The sequence below is a fragment of the Alexandromys fortis genome, unplaced genomic scaffold (genome assembly GCF_014885135.2).
Source record: "Alexandromys fortis isolate MF-2015 unplaced genomic scaffold, M_Fortis_MF-2015_v1.1 scaffold_70, whole genome shotgun sequence".
Taxonomy (NCBI): domain Eukaryota; kingdom Metazoa; phylum Chordata; class Mammalia; order Rodentia; family Cricetidae; genus Alexandromys; species Alexandromys fortis.
In genome coordinates, this window is record NW_026067955.1 from 7,146,619 (window position 1) to 7,157,813 (window position 11,195).

An 11,195-nucleotide genomic window follows, 5' to 3' on the forward strand; every position below is an offset into this window, starting at 1 on the left:
GAGAGAGAGAGAGAGAGAGAGAGAGAGAGAGAGAGAAAGAGAGAGAGAGAGAGAGAGAGAGAGAGAGAAAGAGAAAGAGAGAGGAGGAGGAGAAAGAGACAGAGAGGGGGGAAGCAGAGAAGTGGAGAGAGATGCAGATGGAAAAGAGAGAGAGCTCAGGCCGGAAGCTGAAGATCAGCCTGCCTCAGCGGATGGGGGAGGGAGTGGGCGTGGCTTGTCTCTTAAAGTGTTAGGAAAGAACTGACTTCTGCAAGTTTTCTACATGTATATGCATGCATATACACATACAAATGCATATAAATTAAAAAATCTTTCATTTATTCTAAAAATAATTTCAAACATAGAAAAACATAAGGCAACCTTACTTACTAAGTGGGTTTTCATTAGGTGGAAAGTTGGCGTCTCAAAGCTTTGGAAACTTGCTCCATCAACAACCAGATGCTTGCCACAGGTGAGGACATTCTTTTCTTTATAACTATGTAATTTTACATATGATGGCATTATCAAAAGTAGCAAAATGATCTACCTAAAATCAATATTCCCAATCATTTAGGACTAAAAATGTCTTTTTCTTTAATTTTTGTCATACAAGCATCTTTAAAATTTTATTTTTTAGGTGCCATAGCTACTAGAAGGTAGGCTTTTTCCCTCCTAAGATAGGGTTTGTCTGTTTAACAGTCCTAGCTGTCCTGGAACTAGCTCTCATAGTCTAGGGTGGCCTCAAACCCACAGAGATCTGCCTACCTCTGTCTCCAAGTGCTGGAATTAAAAGTGTGTTCCACCACCACCCAACTGAAGGTAGGCTTTTGTACATACTAAGCAAGCTAAACTCCCAGTCTCTACAGCATTTTAAATGTCTGTCTATCTAGGCATATATATTGAAGCCAACATGGGCTAAATGAATTCCAGACTAATGTGGGCTTAGAGACTCTATCTAAACAAACAAACAAAACAAAACAAATAATGTAAAAGAAAGAGAAAGCATGCAAGCACATGAGAAATGAGTGAGGGAGATTTCTTCGGTATATGTACAGGCCAGAGGGTCAACCTAGTGTTACACTCAGGAACTTCAATCACTCCCTTGGAGAGTAAGTTTCTCACTGGCCTGGAGCGCATCAATTAGTCTAGAATGGCTAGTCAGCTAGCTATGGACTCTTCCTGTCTCTGGGGGGCGGGGGGGGGGGGGGATGTTCCAAGAACATTGCACCTTGCCATTTTATCATTTTATGTGGGTTTTAGAGGTCAAACAAGGCAAGTGCTTTACTGATTGAGCCATGGCTCCATTCACAAGAATGATTTCAATTTCTCTAATCATTCTTTTGAATTAGACTACAAATTTATGTGCCTACCAGTTTTATTAAAATGAGCTTGTGGAAAAAAGGGAAAAAACAGCTATTATCAACTGGAATGAAGAAAAGCAAAACACGGGTCTTATATTAATCAAGCAAGTAACTTTTGTGTGTAGCACTGCTAGGAATTAAACCTAGGGCTTCCAAAACACTAGGTGCTCTACTATTGAGCTATCTCCCTAACCTTTTCACTTTTTCTTTTTAAATTTTCAACCTTTAATTGTATTTATTGCTATTGTAGGTATGTATGTATGTACACGTATGTATGATGTGTATGAGAGTATGTGAGGCACTCAGGATAACTATGTGGTATTCTATCCTTTCATCTCTCCATGGGTTCTAGAAAACTGAACTCAGGTGGTCAGGGTTGGGGAGCGGCTACCTTTATTCACTAGGTCATCTTATCAGTCCTACTTAAAAAAATTTTTTTTAATGTGAATGAGAGTTTTGTCTGCATGTATATCTGTCTATCATGTGTATGTCTGATACGCACAGAAGATAGAAGATGTGGTATCAGAACCCCTGGAACTAGTTACAGTGAGAAGCTGTCATGTGTGCACAGGGAATCAAACTTAGGTCCTCTGCGAGAGCTGCCAATACTCTTAACTGCTGAGCCATCTCCAGCACGGGCCCTGCTTTCTGAGACAAGGTCTCACTAACTTGCCCAGGATGACTTTAAACTCAGTAGCCCAGATAGGCCTTGATCCTCCTACTCCTGTCTCCAAAGTAGTTAGGATTACAGGCTTGCAAGAGATCTTCAGCAAATAATCAGTACTCCCTAATATTTGAGGGTTATTTTAAGCCTCAGAGCTAACAGCAATGAACAAAAAGTACTGTCCCTACTTTAAAATATATCATTTTACATCATTTTCTCTCTCTCTCTCTCTCTCTCTCTCTCTCTCTCTCTCTCTCTCTCTCTCTCTTTCTTTCTTTCAAGACAGGATTTCTCTGTGTAGCCCTGGCTATCCTGGAACTCGCTTGTAATAAGACTGCTTGAACTCACAGATCCCAGATTTGCCTGCCTCTGCCTCCTGAGTGCTAGGATTAAAGGACTGAGCTACCACCACTGGGCTAAAAAGGTATCATTTCTTATGCAATGGGATCTAAAAGGATTCAAAATACAGAATGTTTCTGAAATCTATTTTTCTGCATAAGGACAATTAAAAAAAATATACTTCCTGTTTTAATATCATCCTTTAATCAAAAGATGATCAAAGCAGGTGGTGCAGAAACCCTCTCAACAAACTATCTTTACAGGCTAGTATATAACCATGCACCAGCATCCCTATTCCTAAATAACCAGGCCATGTAAACCATAGTTCACCAAATCAAAGTAAATGCAACACGACTGCAGTACAGGATTTGCTGACGAGACTGTGAGCTTCATAAGAACATAGCCAGGCCCGTTTATTTCAGTCACCAGGGTGCTCAGCAGACAAATAAAGGTCTTCCGTCGGATTGGTGCCCGTACCACTTAGTTCTTAAAGATTAAACCATGTGAGAATTATCAAATAATTGTTTAGGTTTTTAATGAGTTTTTGTATTAACAAACAAACGAGTTTAAGAATTACCATAGAATTTGTAATATAGACATTCCTACATCGCTTAAGGGTTTATAAGATATACGAAGAAGAAAAAAAAAAGATATACGAAGAACAACAAACTCAAAAAGCTAGAAATGTTTCCAGTGGATTCTTTTTTTTTTTTTTTTTTTTTTTCTTTTGAGGCAGGGTTTCTCTTTGTAACCCTGGCTGTCCTGGAACTCCTTCTATAGGCTTGCACCACCATACCCAGCCCGAAGGGTTCTTTTATAAGTTCCTCAGTAAAAATCCAGAAAACTCATGGAATATGGATGCTAATATGTTGAAATTAATGCCAGCATAAATATTATCCACACTTAGGCTTCCTGAAGTTCCAGTGAAAGAACCAAATTTAGGCATTCCCAGATTTCTGTAACATTTCCAGCTCTCACATAAGTTCTGTGTGATGGCAGGGATTCCCCCAAGGCTGTGTGCAGCCAAGTGAACGCTCTGCCTCAGTACTACAACCCCACCATAATTTTAAAATCTGTTTTATTTACTGTTGTGGTTTCTTTTTACAACAAATAAGAACAATTAGATACCATAGTCAAAATGGATGGTAGCAGTGTGCACACATTTAGTAAATAGAACTTGGGAGGCAGAAGCAGGCGGATCTGTGAGTTCAAGGCCAGCCTGGTCTACAGTGAGAGTTCCCAAAACAAAAATAAAAACAAAAAACCCACAATGGTACCTCTTCTTTAGTTTTTGTTTCAAAACAAAGCTCATGTCTGGTGGAATGTTCTCTGTCCGTTTCAGAGCCCTTGCTCAGGCACATGCACGTGGCTTCGGAGATTGTGGTACCCACGGTTTGCGCCCTCTCCATCCTCACTGCTGCCCTGCTGCTAACACTCCTCCTCAGGAGCCACAGCTGAGATGGGATCTCATCTCCACCTTCATCTTCCGGAGGGTCTTCACAATCATGCTTCTTTTCTGCTTCAAAAATTTATGTGATGTCTATTTTTTAGGTTTTGAAAATTACCCCCCCCCCACACACACACCTTTTTTGGTTTGTGCTGGAATTTAAGAATAAAAATAAAAACAAGCATAAATAAAATGAAAGCAACCTGTAATCTCAATTCTCCTGAAGTCAAGAGTTAATATTTTGCTATATATTGTAAGACTTTAAGACAATTCTGAAGCCATTTTGAGAATTCTGAATCCTCTCAGCCTCTGTGCCATAGTGCTTCCCCTCCTCCCCTGGGAACCAAGGACCTAACAGCTACACTCGAGCACGTACTCAGTTCCTGAACAATTACCCATATAACCCAGTCCCCTGGGAAACAGGGTCAAAATGACCTCTTACCTCATCTGATCTGGCAACAGTTCTTCAGCCAATTATTGGTAATAGCCCTTTCAAATAAGTCCATCAGAATAGTCAAAGAACAACCCCCCTTGCTTCTGTGGCCCCTTTAAAAGTAGACTGTACCAGCTATCTGAGGTCTCTCTGCTTCCCGAATGCTGAGGGACCCTGTCATGACAGAATTAATAAAATCCTCATGCTTTTACATCAGCTGTGGTGTGTGAGGTGGTCTCTGGGGGCGACTCCTCCTCGGTGTTTGGACACTAGAGTCCAACAATATCATTCACATACTTCATTTTTCAAAATTAGGAATATAGCCTATAGCTTTGTAACTTGATTATTTTTCATGTATCTGGAAAGATTACTATAATATACAAATGACTGTCACTCAAGCACTGCCCTATCTGTTGGATAACATCAACCTAAAATCCTTTCAGGCTGTAGACTACTACCTAAGCAGGAGGGCAAAAAGGAAATGGAACATGTGTGTCCTGAGACCATGCATGTCAGTCACTGCTGCAGTTAGCAGAGACACTGCAATATCAAGCTGTGATGGTAAAACATCTGCTAGGGAACAAAGGTCTCTGTTTTTTGTTTTGTTTTCTCTTTAATTTAAATAAAAGCTGGTGTGGTACTTACTACACACCTTTAATCCCAGCACTCAGGAGATAGGCAGGCAGATCTGAGTTTGGGGCCAGCCTGGTCTACACAAGAGCGCTCTAGTACAGCCAGGACTACATAGAGAGACCCTGTCTTAAAGACCAATTTATTTTTAACTATGATAAAATTAATCTCCATTTATTAGAGGACAAATGGGTTAAGAGGGAATAGTAACATCAGGCATTTTTACTCATTATTTAATTCTATTTATTTTTGTTTCTGAAACAAAAACAAACAAAAAAAGAGATCTGATGGGCAAGGGTAATGCACACCTTAAATCCCAGCACTTTAATCCCATAATCTTTTGAGGTTTATCAAGACAGGCTGGCCTTGAACCCAGAGCTCCTCCGACCTCTGCCTGCCAAGGGCTGAGAATAAGGGTATGCCCCACCTGGTGGTGCTTACTTTTTGATTTTAAAAATCAAAGTAAGATTTTAAAAATGGTGTTTACATTTGGGGCCCAATGAAAGTGAGCTGAGGAAAACTGTTTATTAAGAAAATTGCTTTTCGGGCTGGAGAGATGGCTCAGAGGTTAAGAGCATTGCCTGCTCTTCCAAAGGTCCTGAGTTCAATTCCCAGCAACCACATGGTGGCTCACAACCATCTGTAATGAGGTCTGGTACCCTCTTCTGGCCTGCAGGCATACACACAGACTGAATATTGTATACATAATAAATAATAAATATTTTTAAAAAATTGCTTTTCATGTTAAATTGGGGTCTGTTTACGATTTTTTTTTTCGAGACAGGGTTTCTCTGTAGCTTTAGAGCCTATCCTGGTACTAACTCTTGTAGACCAGGCTGGTATTGAACTCACAGAGATCCACCTGCCCCTGCCTCCCCAGTGCTGGGATTAAAGGCGTGTGCCACCACCGCCTGGCCATGATTTCTCTCTCTCTCTCTCTCTCTCTCTCTCTCTTTTTTTTTTGGGGGGGGGGGGGGTTTCGAGACAGGGTTTCTCTGTGGCTTTGAAGCCTGTCCCGGAACTAGCTCTGTAAACCAAGCAGGCCACAAAAACAAAAAAAATCACCTGCCTCTGCCTCCCAAATGCTGGGATTAAAGGCCTGTACCACCACCGCCTGGCTCATGATTTTTCTCTTTTACCAATGATTTTGAAACTGAACTCTTCAAATTTAAAATGCAAAGATATTACCACGCAAAAGCCATTTTCATTTCTTTGATTCTAGAGTTAGCAGATGTATTAAGTGGCCAACAAAAGGAATCTGAGACTTGCCAAGTCAAGTAATAACCTGGTAGGCCATTCAGGGGATGACAGGTGAACAATTGTATTCCTGATGTGTAGATTCAAATTAACAATATAAAAGTATATAAAACACGAGGCACTAAACACATTGCAGCATATTCGAGAGAACACAGATACCTTACAGGGACCCTCAGCACGTGTTACTTGAAGTGCACCTGGCTGCAGGTAACCATGTTAATGAAAGCAGCCCTTTCTTCCAGGCTACCATTCAGTGTCAGCTCAGAAAAATCTGTAACCAGAAAGACAATGAGGTCAGTCAGAACTGTTTCACTCCGTGTATGATGCTGATTTACCACAACACAGCAGATGAGAAGGAGCGTGGATGATACCTGTATTCCACTTGAAAAGAATCTAAGGAATCTGGCAAAACTCAGCCAGGGCAATTGTTTATATATCAAACCCTCCTTTTAAGCCAAGATTAAACAATCTGACATTTAAAAGAACTAAAAATAGAGTAAAAGAACAAAAGAAAGAACAAACAAAGGAAAGAAATAGGGAAAGGAAGGAAGGAAGGAAGGAGGGAGGGATGAAGGGAGGGAGGGAGGGAGGGAGGAAGGAAGGAAGAAAAGAGAAGAGTGAGCTACCCTCCCTTGGGAACCAACTACATTAATTTCTGTGTCACCACTTAAGGCTCAATAAGTGTCTTTTCTGAATCCTGCTATAACGTAATTTCAGAGAAGAAATTCTTAGGATTTATATGGGTTTTTTGTTTGTTTGTTTGTTTGTTTGTTTTGAGGCAAGGATTCTCTGTGGCTTTGGAGCCTGTCTTGGAACTAGCTCTGTAGACCAGGCTGGCATTGAACTTGAATATGCTGTCACCACCTGGCTCTAAGTTCTACATCTTACTTAAAAATACACAGCATGATTTTAACTAATGATTTCCAGAAAAATTCTTTCAGTTTAAAGTTTTCTGCATTTTGTCTATATGTGATAATATTAACTGTTATTTTGACAAACTCTAGAATCACCTGGGAAATAGGACTGGGCACACTGTGAGTTATCCTGATAGTGTTAACTCATGTGGAAAGACCTGCCCACTAAGGACAGAACCATTCCCTGGACTGCTTTAAATTGGAGAAAGTGAACTGACACCAGCACACATGCATGCATTGCTGCTTTCTTCTTCTGACTACAGACTTTACATCAACAGCTACTGCTGCCTTCACTTCCTTACCATGATGGGCTGTACCTTCACTGTGAAGTAAAATAAAGCCCTTGACCCTTGAATTGCTTTTATCTGAGTATTTATCATTGTAATAGGAAAAGAAACTAGGATATCAATTAGCACCAGGAGTGGGGTGGAGATTATTTGGTGACCGGGGCAGGTAGGGGTAGAGCTGTGTTGGTTAGTGTTAGTGTTAATTTCAAATCGATAGATCGAGACTCACTTAGTAGATGGCATCTGGGCATGTCTGTGAGGAATTACCTTGATTATGTTAAGTGATGTGGGAAGACCCACTTTAATTATGAACAGGACCGTTCCTTGGGCAGGGATCATGGATGTTTAAATGGAGAAAAGGAACTCAGTAGCAGAATGTATTTACTGCTGCTCTCTGCTTCCTGAGTGTGAATGCAATGTAACTGGCTGCTTGCTTTAAGTTCCTGATGCCTTGACTTCCCCACCATGATAACACTGAACCTTGACCCGTGGGCCAATATATAAACCTTTTTCTATTCTCTCTCTTAAGTTGCCTTTTGTTCTGTTTTTTTTTTTTTTTTTTTTTTTTTCAAGATAGGGTCTCCCTCTATGTAGCCCTGGCTGTCCTGGAACTCACAGAGATCCACCTGCCTCTGCCTCCTGAGTGCTGGGATTAAAAGTGTGTGCCACCACTGTCAGGCTCCTTAAGTTGCTTTTTTAGGTATTTTATCATAGCAAAATAAAGAAACTAAGACAGTATCAATCAGTAAAACTACATTCCTACCTGTGGCTAATTAAGGAATCTGAAACTTCTATTCTGTCTGAAAACTGTCAGATTTATTCTCAGATAAACATAATATTTGAATGTGGCAATTTAAGGCCCACATGTGAGATAACACCACACTCAGTTTGCATGAAGACAAGGCTTTTAAGGTGCTTACTGAAAAAAGCCAGAAGGCCAACTAATAACACAAAGAGCTAAGAGACTAACATGGGCAATCTTTGACAGAATGCCATAAATGGCAACTTTTATCTAGCTGCAAAGAATACACTAGGGAAGAAGTATCACCATGGTTACAGTATGAAGTGTGAACTAACATTTCCATCTTATCACTGACCTCTACACCTGTGTCCCTACTTCTTGCCCTTGTTCATTAAAGGCTCATTTATTCAGAACAATAAGAAAAAAGCACTTGCTAGTGATTATTATACTTACACTGGTAAAAAGTCAGATTTTCCTTTAACTTTTTTCTTTTTTTTTCAAGACAGGGTTCTGCTGTAGTTTTAGAGCTAGACTAGACTGGCCTCAAATTTACAGAGATCCACCTGCCTCTGCCTCCTGAGTGCTGGGATCCTTTAATGTTTTATACCTACAGTTCAGGAAAAGACCTGTAACAATGGTTGCTCCCAGAAAGATTTAATTTACTACAAGTCGTCTTTACCAGGCTTATGAAAACTGGAGTGATCTACAGGAGCGCTGTCACTCAGCTGCCACACCGTTTTCACCTTCTTCTGATTACTGCATATCTCCACTCTCCACTTCTGGGGCTTCTCACTAAGGAAAAAATCAAAAGAAATTAAAAAATAAATAAACTCCCAGTGACCAACCAACATCTATTACATTCCTTCCTTCTAGTCACTTAGTGAAATCCTTATGTGACAAGTACTGAGGAGGGATATAAATAGGAAACAATGTGTACCCTGGAGAAGTACAGTCAAGGGAGGGGCAGAGACAAGAACATACGCACATTTCCGGTAAAAAGGTAAAAACATTTTTGGTGTTGTTGTTTTTCAACACAGGGTTTATCTATGTAGCCCTGGCCATCCTAGAAATTGATCTGTAGACCAAGCTGGCGTCGAACTCAGAGATCTGCCTGTCTCTGTCTCTCTAGTGCTGGGATTAAAGTGCACCACCACTTACAAGCAGAGAAACAAATCTTTAAAAAAGCAATAATAGATGGGGCTGGAGAGACAGCTCAGCAGTGTAGAGCACTGGCTGTCCTTCCAGGAAACCCGGGGCTCAATTCCCAACACCCACACAGCAGTTCACGTGTCTCTAACTCCAGCTCCAGGGCTTCTGATGCAGGCAAGACACCAATAAACACAAAATACACACACACACACACACACACACACACACACCCATATGTGGGGAGATCATCAAGACTGGTAACTATTTAAAGGACAAGTGAGGAATAAGAGTGAATAGAGGGTGGGTCCTAGGTTTCTGACATGGGCATTAGGTGATTAACAATGGTCATTTGAAAATCAAACACATGAGGAGGAAAGAGTATTACAAAAGAAGGTAGAATTTTTAAAAATTTAATTAATTAACTAAATTAAAAACTGATTATCATGGTAGGAAAGATGGTTCAGAGGGTACAGGCCTGATAACTTGAGTTTCATGATGAAAGGGGAGAACTGACTCCTGTGAGTTGTCCTCTGACTTCCACATGTGTGCCTTAGCTTACAAGCACCCAACTACATATATACAAGCAAGCAAGCAAGCAAGCAAGCAAAATAAATAAATAAATAAATATTCCTTTGGGGCCATCAAGATGGCTCAGTGAGCAAAGGTTCTTGCTGCCAGATGATGGAAGGCTGGCAACCTGAGTCTGATTCCAAGAATGCATATGAAAAGTGGAAGGATGGACCCTACAAAGTTACCCTCTGACCTCCATATACATGTCACGGCATGTACTCTCCTATATATAGTACACACACACACACAATAATAATAATAGTAAATACATTTTTGTTTTGTTTTTTGAGACAGGGTTACTGGAACTTGCTCTGTAGACCCTCAAACTCACAGAGATCCACCTGCCTCTGTCTCCTGAGTGCGGGATTAAAGGTGTGTGCCACCACTGTGTAGCTATACATATTTTAGCTGGGTAGTAGTGGTGCATACTTTTAATCCCAGCACTCAGAAGGCAGAAGCAGGCAGATCTCTGTGAATTCAAGGCCAGCCTGCTCTACAAAGTGAGTTCCAGGATAGCCAAGGCTACACAGAGAAACTCTGTTTCAAAAAACCCAATAAATAAATAAATATGCATTTTTTTTAAACTTTTAAAGGTTTATTTAGTATATGAGTACAGACAGGCATGTTCCACAGCACATGTACAGGTCAGAGGACAACTTTCAGAGAATCAGTTTTCTTTTTTTGAGGCAGAGTTCTCATTACTTCTGCTGTACACTGAAGAGTATTGGGGGTCCTAGTGGCTTTTCCTGTCTCTGTCTCCCATTTAGCCACAGCTGGAATTACATAATGCAAGTCACTACAATTGCTTTTTTTTTTTTTTTTTTGATTTTTGAGACAGGGTTTCTCTGTAGCTTTTTTGGTCCTTGTCCTGGAACTAGCTCTTCTAGACCAGGCTGGCCTCGAACTCACAGAGATCCGCCTGCCTCTGCCTCCCGAGTGCTGGTATTAAAGGCGTGTGCCAACATCGCCCGGCTTACAATTGCTTGCTTGCTTGCTTGCTTGCTTGATTTATTTATTTATTTATTTGATTTTCAAGGCAGGGTTTCTCAGTAGCTTTTTAGTTCCTGTCCTGGAACTAGCTCTTGTAACCCAGGCTGGCTTCGAACTCACAGAGATCCGCCTGCCTCTGCCTCCCGAGTGCTGGGATTAAAGGCGTGCGCCACCACCGCCCGGCTACAAATTGCTTTTTACATGAGTCCTGGACAGCAAAAAACTCAGGTCATCAAGGGTTGTGCAGTGAGTGATTTTCTTACCAGGAGAGCCATCTTCCAAACCTTTTAAACCTTCCAAACCCTTTTAAACATTTATTTATTCATCTATCTATCTATCTATCTATCTATCTATCTATCTATCTATCTATCTATCTATCTATCCATCCATCCATCCATCCATCCATCCATCCATCCACCCACCCACCCACCCA

General features: G+C 40.8%; 2 protein-coding genes across 5 annotated transcripts in view; one reads left to right on the forward strand and one right to left on the reverse strand.

The window, feature by feature from the left end:
* Lctl (lactase like) overlaps positions 1-3,801 on the forward strand; it is a 20,299-nt gene extending 16,498 nt beyond the window's left edge. The window contains exon 12 of the mRNA XM_050152006.1: positions 3,686-3,801. Within this exon, the coding sequence (XP_050007963.1) occupies positions 3,686-3,801 (116 nt within the window). The remainder of the gene's footprint in view (positions 1-3,685) is intronic.
* Positions 2,224-11,195, reverse strand: part of Zwilch (zwilch kinetochore protein) — a 40,881-nt gene continuing 31,909 nt past the window's right edge. For 3 of the 4 annotated variants that reach the window (XM_050151992.1, XM_050151995.1, XM_050151994.1), the window contains 3 exons: positions 8,733-8,845; positions 6,270-6,381; positions 2,224-3,859 (listed from right to left, as the gene is read on the reverse strand). In XM_050151992.1, coding sequence (XP_050007949.1) covers positions 6,293-6,381; positions 8,733-8,845 — 202 coding nt within the window. In that variant the 3' untranslated portion in view covers positions 2,224-3,859; positions 6,270-6,292. Of the gene's footprint in view, positions 3,863-6,269; positions 6,382-8,732; positions 8,846-11,195 lie in introns of all 4 variants that reach the window. The other variant, XM_050151993.1, reaches the window with a different exon arrangement.